Raw genomic sequence first — 22250 nt, forward strand, 5'->3', positions numbered from 1 at the left:
TTTACAACAGGTGCTAACAGAGATGTGTCCACTGCCTCCCGGATTCGCATTTAAATTTGCGGTGGTAAAATATGTTGTGTTGTAAGAGCAATATGTTTTTTTGCTTAGAGAGGCCTCTTTATGAAAGGCAAGTCGCATGCGCCTAGTTTTACTAGGCAAGCCATTTCGAACAAAAGCGTTGCACGCGCGGGTCAATAAGGCGCAGCAGGGATGCCAGCAGCCGCCTCGTCAACAGGACTCAAAACCAAAACGTGCATAATGTGCGCTTGTGATACGTACGCGAACCGAAATGTGCACTATCGCTCAATGTGCAACTTACAATGTATCAGTGAACGTTATACAGAAAAAGTAATACATGTTATTTTTCGTGCCATTCTTTTTATTATGATATATTTTCTATTTGAGTTCCACTTTTATGGATTTCCGATTATATGGAGTGGATTTATTATGCATGTTATTTTTCGATCGATTCTTTTTATAATTCTTTTTTTTTAATTGAGTCCCAATTGTATGGATTTTCGGTTATATGGGTTAAATTTACCAAACAAATAAGTTAACAACTGGAGGTAACTAAACCTGCAAATTTAGCCTTAAAACCCGTAAAAGTATTTTTAAACGTTCATAATTTTTAACTACTCTGCTTATGTGGGAATGGTTATGACGTCATTGGGTGTCGGATTGTGATACTTTTTGTTCGCGATATTGGTTATCGGAATAAAGTGTCAAGTTTTGTGCACCCCTAACCAATTGCATGTTGATAGGACCTTTTAAACGTAAGGCAACACTTCTTGTATTTAAAGATCTATGTTTGACCATTTTTAATCTCATTCAACTGCAATATTGCATTTTAATTTTGTTAACTTAGAAAAAAATTGGTTAGAATTAGTTGAACATTGAATAGCGATACGTCTGCTTAGATTGTTTGTGTTTGTTTTTAAATGATCAATGAATCCTAGAAATAACTTTCGTAATTAGTGGCTCTATCGACCTCGTAATTAGTGGCTCTATCGAATTTAAAAAACTTCAACACAAAAGTTTATTTTATAAAACCAGAAAACGAGGGCGTCACGGCACACATATAGCACAAAAGCAATTAGGGAACAAAACAATACTCACTTCAGGGCGAAATACCAATCGTAAGATAAAAAGTTGGAAATGGTTGAATAGAAAAATTTTAAACGGAAAACTGCAGCAGCAATATTTTCGAAATACTTTAAGCAAGATTATAAACGAAATACTATCGATAGGTAGGTAATATGAAAATGCGTCAAAAACAAATTAAATATAACCTCAAATGACAAAGGAAAATGAAATTATAGTAAAGTAAATAAAAAATGAATAAAAAAGGAAAGGCTATCGAAATAAAAAAAATTAAAAATCAATACACTAAAGAAAAGTTAAAGACGACCGTAAAAAAATGCTACAGAAACATAAAAAATATATAATGTTAGATTACAGAGAAAAAAATAATTACTGAAAATAAAAAGTAAAGGCATAGGCTTACATTTATAAAAAATGCTGAACTGTTACCTAATCTGAACCGTTTTTTGTAAAATTTTAAGGACCAGAACCGGAACTGAACGGAATAATTCGAAAGAACATAAACCTTAACCGAACCCCAACCTGTAAACAAAAGCGGTTCATTTCAGCATGACGTCACAACTTGTATTTTACAGAGTTAAGTTACGCCATGTTCGTAATTTTATGACAAAAATATGAATATTGATTAAATAAAACGTTGATTTTTCTTTTTTTCTATATATTATCAATGAGTTGCTGTTTTTTTAATACGTCACGTAACTTTGCTTAAATGACTTTACAATTCAAAAATTATTCTTGCCTCTAACCAACGAAATTGCAAACCGTGCTCAAAATGCGTCCGATTCTCTCGGTATCCACCCGACGAATGACAATATGCAACACAACGCCATCCAAAACGCAACCGCACACAAAGTTGTCAGAAGCGCTAGAAAAACTGAGACTTCGAAATAAAGTCCTATCCCTGAGGGAAAACCAAGTCGATAGCGCCTTACCATCACACCTGGTGGAAAAAGTGATCACCGAAAACAGAGTGTGCAACTTTTTAGCCACCTTTGCCGCACCGGCACATTAATAACATATCAAATTCAAGTGAGGTGCACATTAGATGCAGATTTAGTGTACAGTTGGCGCAAATATCGAAAGTGCACAATGTGCACTGAACCGTGCACGTATGACAAGGGCAGATTGTGCGCACAATGTGCACCAGGGCTGCCACTCCTAGTGGTTTTCCACTAGATCTAGTGGTTTTTTAAATAATCTAGTGTTCTAATGGTTTTCTTGGAGAATCAAGTGTTTTTTTGTCACCTTAAAATCGAGTAATATACTTTATGTTATATCCCACCTACCACTGTTAAAAAGGGTAGCTGCCCGTTAAAAATTCTCTTTTTAAACCAAATGTGAAAAGCCTGCTCATGATCGACGATGGCTCGATGCTTGTTAATAACAAGTTGCTCTACTGATTACTGTCAGTGTCAGGCAGCAGGTTTTGTCTAGAAATTCCTATAGCTTCCGTGCTGCATGAAATCTGTACGGTGTAGGTAGGCCAGGGATGTCGAACCACTGTCCCGCGGGTCACAAAGTGACTCACCACAGATTTTTAATGACCCACTTGTCTCTGTCGAAATAGCGAAGTGTTATCAATCATTTTCTTAAAAGGATTAATGTAAAAAATACAGTTCTTCGTTAGATAGCACTATACTGTTTAAATCTGGCAAATCTGTGGGTCGTGCATAAGTCTTTTAGGGTGACGAGTAGGCCTACATTAACTGTGTTTCAACAAATGCATGCAGAAAAGCATTGTGTTTATCGCTGTAAATCGTAAAGGGTGGCGATCCTTTAAGGGAAATTAAGAGCTCACAGACTAAAAGTTCCAAAAACCCTGGTTAAACCAATATAAACCATGCCGAAAAGCTTTCTGCTAAACTCCTGTAAGCCTAAAAAAAATACTGCAGCATTTGTTAACTAAACTTCTAATTATTTGTGGGAATCTTAGTTTGGAAATCATTCCAAAACCTTGAAATACAAGCATGGACAATAACACGACGCAGCAGCAGAGTTTTGCATAAACAGAACAAATTATCTTGCTTTGTAATAAAGCTTTCAAGTGATTGTTATTCTTTGACTTTTCATAATGTGTAAATTTAGAAAATATTGGCTTTAATAAAGCAATTATTGCACACAGACTTAAAAATAATCTATTTTTTATGTTGATTTAGCGCAGTGGTTCTCAAACTTTTTTAGAAAAATTGCGCAACGGTCCCTCAGCAACTTTTTTAATTGCTCACGGTCCCTTAAAAATATACACAAAATAACATTTGTTTTTAATGGTATCAATGGATGGGTGCACTTGCTTATTTGCTATCAGCTCGGCTATGTTAACCTCTAACGAATCACTTTTTTTGTGTGAAGCAATCACGAACAGTTTAAAACCGTGACCGTACAGCCCACAGTGACAGCGCAGCAAGCTGTAAAAACGTAACTCTCATTAGCACAATACAATATTATGACGTCACAATGGACAATTCAACTAAAAGTGTACAATAATGTGAATGAACAACTAATCAGCTTGCTTTGGAAAAGTAAGTTTCCTGAATTTTTTTTGCACGAGAGGGTTTCTTCCTCAGGAGCGTCGGGTTGTTGATTTTTTGTTGGGTGCTTGGCGGTCCCAGAAAATTGTCTCGCGGACCCCAGTTTGAAAACCACTGATTTAGCGTATGGCGATGTTAAACCGACATAAAAATGGCCATTTGTTGTCGCGATAACAATCTAGTGTTTTTTTTTCTTGATCTAGTGGTTTTTTATTGTCCAATCTAGTGGTTTTTCAATTTTGAGAGTGGCAGCCCTGATGTACACCTTGGAATGCGGTGCACATATAGCAAGTGCACATTGTGCGCACAATGTGCACATTTTGGTTTTGAGCCCGTCTCTTGTTGTGGGTGAAAGTTAAAGTTAAATGCAGCTACTGTCAGTTGAGCTGGGTCAAAAGTAGATTAGCGGAAGCAAAGTTGTGTAACGGCACAAGCGCTATTTCTGCGATGTATGAGTTTTCCTGCAAAACATTCCAAAACTTAGATGCCGTATTATTATAAAGTCAGTAAACGAAAGATGTTGAACAAAAGGTCGTGGTTTGCACTTGGGTACAAAATTATTTTTAGTCCTACAAATTAAAGTAACGTTTGGTTGTAGATTACATAAAGGTTTGAATTTTGGCGTATTACAAAAAAAAAGTTTTTTTTTAATTTAGTCCAGTTTTCCAACCAACAATAAAGGCGTTAAAATTCCTTATGCATTGATTGTAAAAAATCATCTGCACTAAAAATTGTTCTAAAAAGTATTACTATTTGTGAAATACCGCATCAAGGCTAAAGTGTTGAAATGACAAAAATAGAAATTATATATTTTTTTCTTGGCCTAAAATTGAAGAGATGATAATTAAAACATCGCTAATTTAAGGGTTTATTATAAGAAAGAAACCATACTTGAAAAAAAGTATTGTTTTATCTTTACTGAACCCTTTTTAACCAAAAAATTGGCCTGGGTCCTAACCTACTCTGAAGCAATTGAATAGGCTTCCTATAGTCGCTTATCTAATATTGTCTAAGATTTGTATGTGCCCGTTTTTGATAATAAAACAATGTACCCTGGAAATTATACTGTGTTGTTTAAAGCGGCCAGTCAGCTGATGGCAAATGGGTTATGGATTTCTTGCTCCAGAAGACTTTATCAGAGGTGATTGGTTTTACTACCTCTGGACATTGGATTAACAACTCTATGTTGGCTGTGGATTTATCTTTTTATCGGCGCAACTGATTGGATTAAGGCCCGACTGGATCTTTATCGCTGGTGGTTAAAGCTCAAATTGCCGTGGAGGTTGCTATTGAAACAACACACCAATGGTAAATACAAATTGATAGCCTAAAACTTTTTTTTGTTTTTTTGTGGTGTTGCTTTTTTATAATAGAACTGACTAACATTAACGGAACGCATCAAAAAAACACAACGAATCAAAAAACGCTTTGCAAAATGTGTTAACGATATTAGTTTGACGAATAAATAAATTCTTCGCAAAAAAAGTTAGACTAAAAAAAAACTTAGCTACGCAAGTCGAGAACGACCGTAGCACCGTTGCCTGCTACATTCTGTTAGTAGCTAACTTGCATGAGATTTAAACTCATGACCTTGGATATACCAGGAGTGCAATTTTATGTGCTAATCGCTGATGTGTATAATGCTTTCACATCTCCTCAAATTAAGCTTTTTAGAATCCAAAAACAAATGCTTAAAATCAAACAGAAAGGAATCTTGGCAAATCATTGGTTTCATCTTGAAATTAGAACGTTGTCAAAAGTTTAGGAGTTTCTGTTATTATTCACGTTTAAGTATTGGTTTGTATAACAATATGCCCAGGGGCGTATCCAGAAATTTAAAAAGGAGGGGGTCCCGAATTTTCAACTTGGGGAATTCCCCGTTTTTCCTTCTGACTTTAATGATGTCATAAAATAGTGACGAATATGATGTCATCAAATAGCGATTGTGATAACGTCATAAATAATGAAAAAGTCATCAGAAACAACCGATTAACTTTCAGCAAAAGAGAACCTTTAGGCACGAAGTGAACACATGCGTCGACACTCCTGTCAGGCGCCAGCTGCGAAACGGCTTAGTGTACAATCGTTAACTTCAGGAGTAAATCGAAAACAAGACCGTGAAATATATGTGATTGATTTTGGTGGATTTGCGTACGGGACTACGCTAAATTACAAGCACGTCTTTCGCCAGCTGCAATACTAAACGAAGATCGTTTTCCCGGGTGTTATTCGACTAGCACAACATAAAAACGCCACTTCAATAGTTAATCAAAATCAGTGTTTTTAACCTTTTTAAATGTGTAGTTCTTTTAATCAAACAAAAAACATTGCTGAAAGGGAAGCAATATTATACTAAAACAGGCGTAAAAGCCGATTTTTAAAGAGTTAGCCGTCACACAAAGGTATTGCAAGTTTACATAGCTGGCACTTTTCTACAAAAAGAGCTATCATGCTTTCTATTTTTATTTAGCTTATTTTAATGCTAAAACAAATTATTTTGTTCTAATATTGTAACCATCAACTTTTCGTTTGCTCAACAAAAAAAAAAAATTGCGAATGGCAACCAAACAAAATTTACTTACTTACGTTTTTTTTTTTAACTTAAAAACCAAAATAAAGGCAACGTTAAAATGTCACGCAAAAGTATAGCAAACCGCATAGTGAAAAAAATGCACCTAATAAAAATTTACACATTTAACAAAATATATCCATTTTTGGGTACACTATGCACGGATCTGTAATGTAGCTTGATAATAAATTGCAAAAGCCAAAAAGGTCGAGTAAATCGACATCATCTTGGTTAAGACCTTTCAATACGAGCTTGTATCATCTTCAGTTGATGTGACTGAGAAATCCTTTTTTGTTTTGTCAGTGGTGAAAGTAGAACATTGTTCTTTCCGAAAACGACGAAACATACTATAGGTTATTACTAAAGTTTGGTTCCATAATAACAATTTGGCTTGAAAAATTAAACAAAAAAGCGACGCTTAATTCAGTTGTTTTTATTGTAGTTTAATTCAGTTGTTTTTATTGTAGTTGAATAGAATTGCAACTTTTTATTTTAAGGGTTGTTGAAGGCAAGGATCCGATTACGAAGGTTTTCGACGGAGATTGTCCAACTACTTGTCTTAGGTGGGTTACACAAACCTTTTTAAATCTTTAAAAATTGAAGGATAAATCGAATGGCTATCTGAATTTACAAAAATAAAAAATGGGTGATTAAATATAATATAGTATATTAACTTGAGTAGACATGAAATAATTTTTTCGTCTATAATTTATATCCTTATTACCCAACACATTAATGCATTAGGGTCAAGCGTAATAATTATTAAATCAAGGCATAAAACATACAGCAAGTGTTTTTCGTGTAATTCTAGCACAAAACATACGGCAATATTAGTTTAGCATTTGTTATTTCTATTGTTGTTGTTGTTTTAGTAACAAACAACTTGCAGAAGTACTAACAACTGTTTTTAGTGCTTGTCCAGCCATCCACGACCCAGTATGTGGTTCTGACGGCAAAACTTACTCCAACCCTTGCGTTCTTGCTGCAGCAAACTGTGAAGCGTAAGTAACCCGAGAATATGAAAGACACACACACAAATGTGTTTAATAACAACTGTGATCTTGCCCCTCGGAAGCTGCTTTATTACCAACGATTACGGCTTTCCCTTTTCGGTGTAACCCGAGAATACAAAGTTAAACAAGCATTAAAAACACTTGGATTTAATAGTTTTCAACATGGCTGTATTGAACATGGTATGTTTTAATTCAAAACTCACAAAAATCAAACATTTATGGGTTTAGAATAATTACATCAACTTAAGGAAAATGAATTTTATTTTTCTAAAGACTGCAATATCATATTTACTAAATAATGTATAATATTTTCGACCTAAAGATTTCATTTATTTAAAACTATCGAAACCATTCCTCTTTGGATATTTTAAAAAAAAAATTATTTAGATTTTTTCGAAAATACACTTTAATTTTAAACCACTTTGACGCAAAGTAAAAAATCTTTCAACGAAAAGTTTTGGATTACAAATTTCTTTATAAAACCAAGAGTTTAGAACGCGACCTGTCGATAAAAATATCGCTGTTTAATAAGAAGGCACTTGTTTTAACTTCTAAAACAAGCACAAACTTACAACTGACAGTGTTACAACTGGCTTGATCCGAATATAAACAATGAAAATTAACACAACTCCAATGAAGTTTTAAACTGTCAAAAATCGCCATTTTGTTTTATTTCTTCTTTCGACCAACCATAAATAATGATTTAATTTCTTTGATTTTTTAGCCTATAAAAGGTTCGTAATCACGTCAAACATTATTAGATGAATATTGAGTTAAAAGCATTTCTACAAAAGGCCGTTTTTGTCCTGGCTAGATGAAAAAAAATCCCTAGAAGTAAAAAGCTTTACAGCATCATCATGAATGAAAATATTAAATTCGTTAAGAAAAATTTCTTTCCAATCTGTGTTTAACTTTGACCTGGTAAATTTAAAATCGTGTTGATGAAGGCACTAATATTTATATTCCATTAATATCATTATTATTACATAATGCCATGTATTTAATTTGTTAAATTATTTCGGGTTACTAATGTTCCCTTCAGAAAATGCAATTCTCCTCTCAAAGAAATTGAAAAAGTACTCTTTTTAATATCTAGTCAAATTATATTTTTATGTGACTTTTTGGACGTCATAAAATTTTTCGGCGCCAGAACGATTTCTAATCATTGTTTTTTATCAAGGATTTGTATTAAACATGTTTAAGCGAAACACCCAATCATAGTAAAATAAATTCGTCTAGTTTTGCATTTTGCTCTTACTTTTACCGAATATACCTATAATTATCAAAAAGGAATTAATAAGTTCTTAAAGTAGAACTCTAATTTGCTTTATACCTTTTGCCCTGGTTTTAAACGATGAAATTATGAAACCTACATAACATCCATCGGTCGTCAACATTAAATAAACAAAAACCGAGTAAAAATCATGTCAGCTTTGTTTACTTATAGTTGTGTTTCATGCAGGTTTTTGAATGGAAACGACCCAATCGTATTTGTACAAGAAGGAGCGTGCCCTTGCATTAAGTAAGTTTGCTGATTGGAAGATTAACATTATCAAAAAAACATATTTTTTTATGTAATTTTAAAATTATTCATGCTGCAAACATTTATTTTTTTTTAATTTACCTACGTTTTAAAAACCCAAACAGAAAATCTCCATCAGGGTAATGAAATTAAAACAGGCCAAAAATGATACATAGCAGTCAAACAATAAAGAAAAACAAAACAAACTCGCCAACAGAAAAATGTTTTTTTAATGGTCTATTTTAATAATTACCGCCTTGGTAAAAACGTGAATGAGATGATCTTAATCTATGGGTAACCCTAAAATGAAAAAATTCCTTAATTTTTTAGCGAAATAAATTTATTATTTTAATAGCCGAAATGTGAAAAATTCCTACATTTTCTCTTTTATTTTCAGTCTTTTTAAAACAACAGCAAATGATTGATTTATTTTTATATATTTGTAATTCCTATATTTTCTACCAATCAAATGATACCACCGTCGTGAAGTGTTCCTTGTTAACTTTGCGTATCAAATTGTAACTTAATTACGAATGATTAGAAGCACTTTTTGTCACGGCTATAACTACACCTCACTGACATAAAATATTATAAAGAAAACAGTTTAATACGACCCCCCCAAAAAAACTGTCTTTTCTCGAATTCCTACAACCCAAGTAAAAATTAAAATTTAGCGAAAGCATTTAAATATATCTTTAGATATTTCCAAAATGTGTGGCGAAATAAAAACGTGTGATAAAAGCAACTTACACTTCAACGTTGGGTTTTACTTAAATACTTGAATCACGTTGTACATACTTGTCTTGTTCGTCGTTAATTGGCGTATGCGGCTCAAATATGTCAGGTTTAACCCATCTTTAAACACTCAGGTTTTGTACGTTTGACTACCAACCAGTGTGTGGAAGCGATAAAGTGACTTATGGCAACCAATGCAACCTGGACGTCCAAAGCTGTCTTACGTAAGTAGAAATTAAACTTAAAACAGATTCCACTTAACTAAGTTTGAATTGAGGGACGAATAACTGGAAGGTTGGCTCACACTAGACGCGTTTTACTTCTAGCGTTAGCGTCTGGCGCAAAACCCTATCGTCCAGTTCACACATAACGCGTTACAAGCGTTAACGGCAAATTTCCTCGCTTCTAACCGAAAGCGTCACAGTTAAAATATTTTTAACTTTCCGCAACCGGAAGCGATTTTTACGTTAAAGCAAAACGCGTCTCGTGCGAACCAGCGTTAAGCATTTACCATGTTGGGCCAGTTGTAAAACTTTGTGGCAATCATATTTACTTGATCAAATTAAGAGAACATTACCAAATATTTAGTCAAATATATAAAAGCTTTATTGAAGTTATTAATTCTAGCTCAAAAAAACAAACAATTAGTGTGCAAAGTATTTGCAGTATAAGAATATGACAAGAATTTAAAAATTCGAACAAATATCACTGCAAATGGTCCCAGTATAATCGAGGTCGTGAGTTCGAACCTCACCGTAGCCTAGCTTTACAAACAGGATGCAGCAGGCAACGGTGCTGTGGTTGTTTCTCGACTTGCTCCTCTTCGAGCCTGTGTAGTTCATTTGGTAGACCGACAGTCCCAGTATAATCGAGGTCATGAGTTCGAACCTCACCACAGACTAGTTCCACGAACAGTATGCAGCTGGAAAAGGTGCTATGGTTGTTTCTTAACTTGCTTCTCTCTGAGCCTGTGTAGGTCAGTCGGTAGAGCACTGATCCCGGTATTTCACTTAATAATCTTAAATATCTATCCTGATTTTTTCTTCAGAAGATCATATATATTTTTATCCAAGGTTTAGCAACAAAATAGCTTTCTAATATTATTCCAAACATGCACTATATATCGGACACCAATGACACCTTTGCGAAACCTTTCACATTGTTTTATAAGTTTTGCTTATTTTTCATGTTAAAGGAACGCCAAAAATAATAATATAATAATATAATAATTGTTTTAATTTAGACAACAGCAGGGTGGCGGAGAAATCACCAAAGAATACGATGGTGAATGCTGCGTAGCGTAAGTAGCATTTTACTTTATGCAATTGCTTAAAAAAAATAATAAACTTTACGAGGGTTTATCAAATCTTAAAAAACACACAATAGCAATTTAATGAAAAATAAGTTACTTGGCTTTATGTTACACAAAACTGTACTTGGCACATTTTTAATCAGCAAATCTATGAAGTCTATTTGTAATGTGATCTAAATTTAGGAAGTGATTTTTTAATTTTTTTTTTACTGATACCGTGGTCCACCCGAGACAAAAAAATGTAGGTGTCCACGGTAAAAAAAAGGTTGAGAACCCCAGGTTTAATACAACTTGAAGATTACAAACCAGCAGCTTTTTTAAGCACTCAGCAATCAAAAAAATCCACAAAAGTAACAAGTTTGTAAGGTGATAAGTTTACAACGGGTTTGTATCGGATGTTTGTATTCAGGAAATGCTCCAGGATATACTGGCCAGTGTGCGGGAGCAACCAGCAAACCTACGACAACGAATGTGTCCTGGGACTAGCAAGCTGCGAGTCGTAAGTTAGATGGGCCATTAAAGTTGTCCGATAATATCGGATCGGTGCCGATCCGATACCGAGTGATAGTATCGGTCGATCCGATACCGAGTGATAGTATCGGTCGATCCGATGCCAAATCAATATTTTGGAACTTTAAAATGGTTTTCTTCGGTAATGTTTAACCTCAGTAATATATTTATATTTTTGGAACCTTATTTGCGAACCAAAACAGCAATTCTACGTTTTTTTTAAATTAGACTGCAAAACTCTTGACATTACATAATATGTATAATATATTATATTATTCAACAGAGATTGCAGAAAATACAAATCACTATAATTATTTATCTTCTTTCAGGAATAAGAAAGGTAACGGAGAGATCAACAAACTACATGACGGCAAATGCTGCAATATGTAAGTACCTGTGACGTCATAGCGATTAGGTTGACGTCATAACGACTAATTTGACGTCATAGTGACCAATTTGGCGTCATTATGAGCAATTTGACGTCATAGTGACCAACTTGACGCCATAGCGACTTACGTAACGTTACGTATTTACTTTCGTCATACTAAAACTATCTTGCTGTTTAAATTTAAAGCTATCTATATGTTTTCACTTTGTTTTAAAATGATTGAGCTCGTGTTTTTGAAATTCAACGAAACTAATGTTTTGAAACTTTTTAGCGCAGCCAAAATATTTGAACTTGGGCATGGATAAAACTTTTGCCAATTATCGCAACTCTATAAAATATAACAGGTAAAAAATCTCCCGTTGTGCGATAAAAATATGTTTAATGATTATATGAGATGCTCTTTTGGTCTGGCTACAGTAATTGTTGTATCGTAATAGTTTAAGAACCACTTGCGTAAGCATTCCTTTCAAAATAAGGAAACCGATTTATGAACAAAAAACCTTTGTTTTACAGCGGCTGCCCCTTCATCTATTTCCCAGTGTGTGGTTCTGACGGAAAGACTTATCCGAATGATTGCGCTTTAGAAAGCGAAAGTTGTCTCTCGTGAGTAAAACTTATAAAAAATATCCTCTTTCTGTTGCATTTTGTTCAAAGTATTCTGATTTTGTCGGAATTTAATTCAACAAATATAAGGAAAGCTCATTACATAAAAAGTATTAGGGTGTTATGACTTTTACAGTTTGGTAAATTGAACTTTGTAGTGAAATACTTGATTTACGAAATATTGTTTTTACGCGAAAGTATTCAGCTTAAAAAACATTCTGCTAAAAGCTCTAATGTTTATAGCTTTCACACATTTGTATTTCACATATAAAAACGTATTTATTTTCTGTCCTACATAACGTTATGACCCATTGTTTAAATGGATTAGTTTTTTTACGCTAGTGACGATTAAAAATATTGTAAGATAAGAAACTTATTAAATATTAGTGCGTCAAGACACCTTATCAAATCGAACACACGATAAAACTTGCAAACCATCAACAACAACAAATAATAATCACTAAACATTTATTAAAAAAAGTACTCGCTTGCAAGTTACCTAATTCATTTTTTTTAACAAACTAAATAATAAAGCATTTTTACTTCACGTCATCCTACAAATTTTTGTTATTTTATTGCCTTATCAACAAAGACTGTAAATAAACACTAATTTTAATTATTCCTATTCAGAGATCGAAATGGTCAAGGAGAAATCACGAAAGATTACGACGGAGAGTGTTGCCCAAAGTAAGCGGTTGTTAAAAGTCTTTACATCTAAGGATTAACTAGATGAGAATCTAATGCTTAGATATAAAATTTACTTTCGCCTAATTTACATAAATTTACCAAAAGAAATATTTTAATTCTGTCGCATTATTACAAGTGATAGCTGTTGTTGTGAATAAACACTAATGAATTCACGATCTGTTCGCGAAAGATATCAACATATTCAGTATATTTCTACCTTTATATAATTGTAGTATAGACTTTCTTGTCTCAGTCAAAATCTCAGTCAAATATAGAACCTATAGTGACTGATTTTGATTGAGACAAGAAAGTCTATACTACATTGCTACCATTCGAAGTCATTGTCGTCATTAACGTGCATTAGGGCGAGGAGATATCTTCATTTTTTACATGTTCAGTTTGGATTTATGTAATTGTTTAGTATTTTGTTGTTCTGGAAAACTTCCCTGTAGTTTAAGTTCCTGACTTAATTGATTTCATAGGAACGATAGCTTTAAACAATGTTTTTTTTAAGTATCTGCACCTTCATCTACTTACCAGTTTGTGGATCCGACGGAAAGACTTACTCGAATAATTGCAGTTTGGAAGTAGAAAGTTGTATTTCGTGAGTAAAACTCAAGAGCAGTTTATTTGTACAAAGGTGGTCTTGCTGTTTTGTACTTTAATTTTTTTCTTAATTATTGACCTCCATAAAAGTGTTTCTGCGAATTAATTTTTTACTTTTAAAAAAACAAAAAAAATCTCCTATTTCATTTGACTTTAACTTGTATCAGTAACTGTTTGTGTTTAATAACACGCCAATTTATTTTCCTTCAGGTCGAAAAAAGGAAGCGGGACGATTGATTACGTACAAGCGGGAAGTTGTCCCTGTGAGAAGTAAGTGCAAGTTGTTCAGGTTTTAGCATGAAGCATTCATTCAAATGTAAATATTTGATCTCTCCTATTATGGTTGAACTACTAACGAGGATGGCCCAACGAGATTGTTTAAACTTAACAGAGTTGTTCTATTTACGGCAGAGGTCGTGAGTTCAAATCTCACCAAATGCTGGTTTTGCGAACTGGGCGCAGCAGGAAACAGTACTATTAGACCAGGGGTTCTTAAACTGACCCCCTTAGTTTTGGGGGTCAATAAATGCCTAATTGAAATATAAGTCTATATTCAAAGACTGAAATCAGCAGATTTATGACGTCTATTTGTATTGTGACGTCAATTTATGACGTCATTTTTCAAATTTTTTTGCCTACCGTGGTCCATGCGAAGCAAAAATAAAAATAAAAAAAAATTAAAAAAACAAAAAATTTTTTTAACCCCTGTATTAGGAGACCAAAGGAATTCAGTCAAATAACTTCCTTGAACTTAAGTGTTTTTCTTACACATTTTTTTATAAAATTGAGTTATTTATCTCAATTGTTGCACGTAAAACGATTAGATTGCAATGTTGATTTTTAGTTATTTTCAGTTGACTTATTACTCACAATCGGACGAGTTTACCAATTTTAAAGGTTTAGTGTTTAATCTTGATAACAGGTAAAAAATTTTCCGTTGTGCGATAAAAATATGTGCAATAATTATATGAGGTGCTCTGTTGGTCTGACTACAGTAAATGTTGTTTTGTAACAGTTTGAGAACCACGGGCGTAAGCATTCTTTAAAAAAATGGGAATGTGAGGGAATATTAAAGCTGTTTTATAAATCATTTAACTCTTTACTAACGTAATTGCCGTCATTATAATCGTTAGTGTAAATCAGTGAATGTAATTTGTGTACACCTGCAAGTTGATAACATAACCTGATGTTTTTTTGTTTTTTTTTCATATTTCAAGACATGTTTTTTTAAGAAACCCCAAACCAACTTATTTGTTATTTACAATTTTTGTTTTATAGCGGCTGCCCCTTCATCTATTTCCCAGTGTGTGGTTCTGACGGAAAGACTTATCCGAATGATTGCGCTTTAGAAAGCGAAAGTTGTCTCTCGTGAGTAAAACTTATAAAAAATATCCTCTTTCTGTCGCATTTTGTTTAAAGTATTCTGATTTTGTCGGAATTTGATTCAACAAATATGAGGAAAGCTCTTTACATAAAAGTAATTAGTGCGTTGTGACTTTTACAGTTTGGTAAATTGACCTTTGTAGTGGAATATTTGGTTTGCGTAATATTTTCCTTACGCGAAAGTATTCTGCCTAAAATTTTTTTGTTAAAATCTTTTTTCCTTTCCAGTATAACGTTATAACCCAGTGAATAAATGCCTCCTTCTTTTTACGCCATTAAATTGAGATTAAAAACCTATGATTTAAAGCTTACTAAATATTATTGGGCCAAGACACGATTTTAAATCAACACCATCAAACTTGCAAACCATCAACAACAAAAATAATACGCACTAAACGTTTATTTTTTAAAAAGGACTCGCTTGCAAATTACCTAATTCGTTTGTTAACCAAACTAAATAAAAGAACATTCAACAAAGACCTTACTTAAACACTAATTTTTTTTAATTATTCCTATTCAGGGATAAAGATGGTAAAGGAAAAATCACGAAAGATTACGACGGAGAGTGTTGCCCAAAGTGAGCCATTGTTAAAAATCTTGTAAAGATTATCTATATGAGTGTCTAATGCTACGATTTAAAGATTAACTATATGAGTATCTAATGTTTAAATAAAAGTATTCCAAAAAGCCATTGTGGAAATTCTTAAATGCTTAGATATAAGATTTATAATGTCTAGATACTTATATATAATGCTTAGATATATACCTGATCGTTTTCACAAACAGGGACGGCGGAGCGATTTCAGGGCAAGGGGGCGAGTGTTTTGGTAAGGGCAACATAGACCGCAGGGGGCGTACCGTGCCGAAATATTGGGGGGTCCGGGGTGCTCCCCCGGAAAATTTTTTTGCGGCCACTCCCTCTAGATTGGCTTAAAATGGTACCAAAAATGTTTTAACAAATGTCAACCATGTCATTTTACGAATTGTTTTGCATTTTTCCGTAGCTCAAGCCTTACTTTTGTCGGCCCACGTTGTGAAAGCAATATATCATTTTTCATGAAAAGGGCACTTTTGCCCCCCCCCCCCCTTCCCCCCCCCCACCCCTTGCCCCCTTAGCAAAGGGCAGGAGCGCTTGCCCCCCCCCCACACTCCGGCGTCAACAAACCTAAGGGAAGTTACGATAATATCGTATAATTAAATCACGATTTGTGCGCCAAAGATTAGCTATGACAAGTTAACTTCATATTTATTCGAACGATTACTTTGCACAATGTTTTTTTTAGTATCTGCACCTTCATCTACTTACCAGTTTGTGGATCTGACGGAAAGACTTACTCGAATAATTGCAGTTTGGAAGTAGAAAGTTGCATTTCGTGAGTAAAACTCAAGATCATTTATTTGTACAAAGGTGGCCTTGCTGTTTTGCCCTTTTAATTTTGTTTAGACATTTTTTAACCACCATAGTAGTGTTTCTGCAAATCTGTTTTTTAAATTTAAATAAACAAACAATTCTTGTATTACATCTGAACGATAAGACGGCCTGACTTCATGTTTCTTATCAAATCTACCGTTTTGTTCTATTTGGTTTATTTTATCAAGTGTTTCGCAACCTTTTTGGTGACGACCCAAATACTAAGCGTAAGTAAAACAATAAAGCGACCTATTGAACTTTTTACAAACACAAGAAACTAACATCAATAACTACGAATCCAATTGACATGAGTTATTTCGAACAATATATTAAGTACCATATTATACGAACCAAAAAGCGCACCCGGCTATAAGGCGCACTGCCAATAAATTGCTATGATTAGTTTTTTGTTCATACATAAGGCACACCGGGCTATAGAACGCACCATGTTTTAAGAAGTAGTTTACCGTGTAAGACGCTGGTTTATTTATATAATAATAGTATCGGTAATGGTTTTGAGTGTAGGCAATAAAGCGCTACCGTACTTGATCCATACATTAGGCGCACCGGTTTATAAGGCGCACGATCAATTTATGAGAAAATATAGATTTAAATTTCGTAGAATACGGTATTGGGAAAAATCTTGCTAGAACCAACTTTAAAAGTCAAACCGTACAAAACTACTGCAGTCGGCGACCCAACCAAAAATCTAATGGCGAATCATAGGTTGAGAAAAAATGTTTTCAACCGTGTACGCGTCCCTAGTGTACTTCTCAATAGCTTTGTAATCGACTAAAACCATTTGATCCTGTCGAACTAAACCATGTGAACTGCAGTAGGCCACCCAACCAAATTAAACAGCAAGTTGATTAAATTTAGGTTAAAAAACACTGTTTAAACATCTCCGCACCTCTAGTATACCTCTTGACTAGCTTTGTAAACGCATAAAACCATTTGAACCTGTCGAACTAAACCAAGTGAACTGCTGCAGTCGGGACTTGCAAAATCAAACAGCCACACATTTTGGGTCGCGAAGCTAAGAAACACCAATCTATTCTTAACTTGAAGGAAAACATTTAAAATTCGAAACAAACTATAAACTGGACAACATATTCTGAATAATACTGTTCGACATCCATTCCACGGCTAATTCTAAACGCTTGACTTAGCCAATTGTATTAGTAACTGTTAGTGTTTGTGTTTAACAACACGCCAAATATATTTTCTATCAGGTCCAAAAGAGGAAACGGGGCGATAGATTACGTAGAAGCTGGAAGCTGTCCCTGTGACAAGTAAGTGCAAGTTGTAGTTTTGACAAAAAGTATATAAATGTTTGATCTCTTCTTTTATGGTTGAACTGCCAACGAGGATGGCACACATTTTGAAAGAACAAAGGTTCCGTGATTGGTTCTTAACTAGATAAATCCAACATATATCAGTTGTTTAAACTGAACAGTTGTTCCATTTACTGCTGAGGTCGTGAGTTCGAACCTCACAACCGGCTAGCTTTACAAACAGAACGCAGCAGGCAACGGTGCAATGGTTGTTTCTCTACTCGCACCCCCTGAACCTGTGTAGCTCAGTTGGTAGAGGGAGTTTTTAAAAAAAGTTAGGGAGATCATTTATCCTATCACAAATTTGTAATCGTACATCTTTCGCTTAGTATTACAAGCATTTTATATAGCACATTTTGAAATGTGGAACTCTTCGGTAAAACATGCGTGGTTTATTGGATGGTAAAATGTGAAAAATACCAAGTGTGCAGTTTATGAATTTTCAACATTGATTTAAATGTAAATCTTAGACCTCTTCTTTTATGGTTAAACTGTCAACGAGAAGGGCACACATTTTAAAAGTACAATGCTGCTGTGGTTGGTTGTTTACTTGATAAATCCTGCATATCGTGTTACAATATGCCACCTACTTCTGTATGGGCTTTGATATTCATTCTAAGTTTAACTGAAACCTCCAGTCATTATCTTAAGGTTTATTCAAAACGTTTACAAAATTAAACCTACTTCTGTTTGGGCTTTGATATTCATTCTATATCCAAATATACAACTTTCAGCTAAAATATTTGAGATTATTAAAAATAAAAAAATTTTACCAAAATCCTCTCAGCAATTTGTGAAACCCTTCTCAGTAAAATAGATTAGATCTTGGCTAAAAAATCGGTTATGGAACCCTGAAATGAGGGTTTATTCGATTGTAGTACAACCGCCGAATATTTTCAGGCCGTGCACCAAGATCCTTGCACAAGTCTGTGGAAGCGATGGAACAACTTACGACAACGAATGTTTGATGGAGATTGGAAGTTGCGAATCGTAAGTGAACACAATACGAGTACACTACAATATGTCACAACACAAATAGAGCACATCAATACAAGTAGACCACAATACGAGTAGACCACAATACGAGTAGACCACAATACGAGTAGACCACTATACGAGTAGACCACTATACGAGTAGACCACAATACGAGTAGACCACAATACGAGTAGACCACAATACGAGTAGACCACAATACGAGTAGACCACAATACGTGTAGACCACAATACGAGTAGACCACAATACGAGTAGACCACAATACGTGTAGACCACAATACGAGTAGACCACAACACGAGTAGACCACAATACAAGTAAACCACAAAACGAGTAGACCACAACACGAGTAGACCACAATACGAGTAGACCACAATACGAGTAGACCACTATACGAGTAGACCACTATACGAGTAGACCACAATACGAGTAGACCACAATACGAGTAGACCACAATACGTGTAGACCACAATACGAGTAGACCACTATACGAGTAGACCACAATACGAGTAGACCACAATACGAGTAGACCACAATACGAGTAGACCACAATACGTGTAGACCACTATACGAGTAGACCACAATACGTGTAGACCACAATACGTGTAGACCACTATACGAGTAGACCACTATACGAGTAGACCACAATACGAGTAGACCACAATACGAGTAGACCACAATACGAGTAGACCACAATACGTGTAGACCACAATACGTGTAGACCACAATACGTGTAGACCACTATACGAGTAGACCACAATACGAGTAGACCACAATACGAGTAGACCACAATACGAGTAGACCACAATACGTGTAGACCACAATACGAGTAGACCACAATACGAGTAGACCACAATACGTGTAGACCACAATACGAGTAGACCACAACACGAGTAGGCCACAATACGAGTAGACTACAATACGAGTAGACCACAATACGAGTAGACCACAATACGAGTAGACCACAATACGAGTAGACCACAATACGAGTAAACCACAATACGAGTAGACTACAATACGAGTAGGCCACAATACGAGTAGACCACAATACGAGAAGACCACAATACGAGTAAACCACAATACGAATAGACCATAATATATCACAATACAAGTATAGCCTAGAATAAAATACGAGTAGCTATATTTACGAGTAGACTACAAAGCGAGTTGAACACAATACAAATAAACCACAATACGAAGTAATTCGCATTTCAATTATTGAAAATAATCATTTATTTTTTGGTAAAATTAGATTTTATCCTAATTTTTGAACATAAAACAATTTGTTTGCTATATGATGTGCTTTTTTGGTTGAGTCATTAATTGTAATCAGACCAGTTTTAATAGTTTAGCGTTTTATTTTTTATAACAATGACAATATTTTGATGTTTACTTGCTCTAATTATGACTTGACTGGGACTTGAATTGCGCAACTGATGACTTGGACTGAGATTTTGTTATTTTATGAATGACTTACATACAACACTGTTATCGGACATCTGTAATCCCATTTATACAGCTGTCCAACAATATTGACCTCGAGAGATACGTGACAGCCAAAGTTTAATGCAGTTCATTGTGAAAAAAGACGTACTTTTTTGTTTAAGTGTGGCTAACGGGAATGGAGAAGTGACGAAGGTAAACGATGGAGTTTGTCCAACACCAGCAGCTTAAATATGGAGAATCTTGCAAAGAAGTCGCCAGCAATTCTACTTTTTTAATTACTCACGTTTATCTTCCACGAATGTGCAATTACCAGCTCAAATTGAAATATCCACTTATCAGAACCTAAACAACAGTAAAATGTCCTGATTAAGGGGTTGCTTCTGGATAAGTAAAATGGCTAAAATTGCTTTCGTAAATGACGATAAACCTCGTCTAAATTATTCGTCCATTTTTAAACAGACCGCTTTATTCTTTGTGCAGACATCTCTATGATTTTACAGGGCAACTAGAGCGTACTTTTTAAAAAACATTTAGAAATATTTGGGGCTAAAGAATTACGAAAGCAATAGATCCTATTTCTAAAACACATATCGCCCGATTTAATATTTTTGACGAAAGGTAGATTTCGCCAAATTAGGTTTAGTAAAGCAATTTATCAAAAACTAGGTGCTCCGTTTCTTTGTTTTTGACTGGATTTATTAAAACGTTAACAGAAAACTTGTTGCACGTTATTTAACGATATATTTTAAGTATTTCAACCCAAGCGCGAATAATTACATCTCTCTGATTATTTAATGTTTTCACGCATACGTATTTAACCAATAAATAAATATTATTTTAAACAGTTCTCAAAATTATTTACTTTGCTCAAAGATAAGTCTTAAGTATTCTATAAAACCTATGTAGTTTTAAGTCAGTTTAGACCAACCTTTCTTAACCTGGGGTAAATTTACCCCTGGGGGTAAATTTGCTCACTTTAGGGGGTAAATTAGCTATCAATCAAAATATCCACATCAGCTGACGAGACAGAAAAATAGTGCTAGCTGTAGGTATTGGTAGCATAGTTTCCTAGAACTGCTTTTTTGAAGCTTACCCTATTGCTTTTTTATCGCCTCGTATCGAGAACGTTATGCTTTGCTAATTGATCATTTTTTTTAGTTTCTTGGCAATATCCTTATCTTTCAGTTACTTCATTAATACGTCATTTACTGTTGGAATAGATGTAGTCACGGCATAGATTAAGGCAGTGGTCTCCATCCTGTGGGTCGCGACCCCAAGTGAGGGCGCCTAAAATTTTTGTGGGGTTGCCATAACTCACCATATTCGTAATTATTTAGTACGATTTATGTATTTAGTTTTCTTTACAATGAGGTCCCACTAATAAACGTGACTGAGTGCATCTTCTACATAAAAATGCTGTTTTTAGCTTTCAAGAGCTGCTATATCAGTTAACGTACATTTGACCAAATTTGTGTTTTTTGATTTAGCGCAGCAAATGTCGCACTTTTTCTAAAACCACACCAAGTTACATGTACAAGTGTGTCAAACGTAGACAGTAGACGGAGATGTTTAAAATCGTCCCTCATTTGTAGCATCATAACAAATGCTGTTGATTTCTAGTAAAACATCCGCATTTTCTGAGGTTGCATTCTACAGGCCAAATTAAAAAGCATATCCACTTAACATTTTTTACTTTTCATTATGAATACATTTCCCGGCGAAGTAGGTGCCCGTTCTGCTGCATTCTAGCACTTGTTTTAACATTACCAAACATTGTCTCCAAAATGGGGTCGCAATGTAAATTCTGATTACATCTTAGTTAAATTGGGGTCGCTCATTTCAAAGATTGGAGACCACTGGAGAACGTGTCTGCGAGCAGTTTTGAAAGTTTCGATACACTTTTTGAAATTTCAGTGCTGGTTGACATGTGATTGCCTAATTTTGTCACTGGGTACGGCTTAACTGGCCAAGTTAGTTTATTGTTGATCTTTTTAGTCCACTGATTAAGGCTTTAAACAACTCATTGACTGATTATTATTCTCTGTAAAAGTAACAAAAAATGTAATCTTAAAAATGGCATGTCCCAAAAGAAGAGAAAGTACCAGAAAA

General features: G+C 34.6%; 1 protein-coding gene across 1 annotated transcript; it reads left to right on the forward strand.

The window, feature by feature from the left end:
* Positions 1-4730: 4730 nt before the first annotated feature.
* Positions 4731-20730, forward strand: LOC146162851 (uncharacterized). Its single transcript, XM_083385317.1, has 14 exons — positions 4731-4770; positions 4862-4937; positions 6696-6761; positions 7110-7199; positions 9603-9692; positions 10712-10768; positions 11190-11279; positions 11620-11676; positions 12192-12281; positions 12912-12968; positions 13483-13572; positions 17601-17660; positions 18603-18692; positions 20303-20730. Exons 1-14 carry the CDS (start codon positions 4731-4733, stop codon positions 20367-20369), a joined length of 1020 nt encoding a protein of 339 aa, XP_083241443.1. The 3' UTR covers positions 20370-20730.
* The last annotated feature ends 1520 nt before the right edge of the window (positions 20731-22250 follow it).

Source organism: Ascidiella aspersa, chromosome 3 (genome assembly GCF_963924565.1).
Source record: "Ascidiella aspersa chromosome 3, kaAscAspe10.2, whole genome shotgun sequence".
NCBI classification, from domain to species: Eukaryota; Metazoa; Chordata; class Ascidiacea; order Phlebobranchia; family Ascidiidae; genus Ascidiella; species Ascidiella aspersa.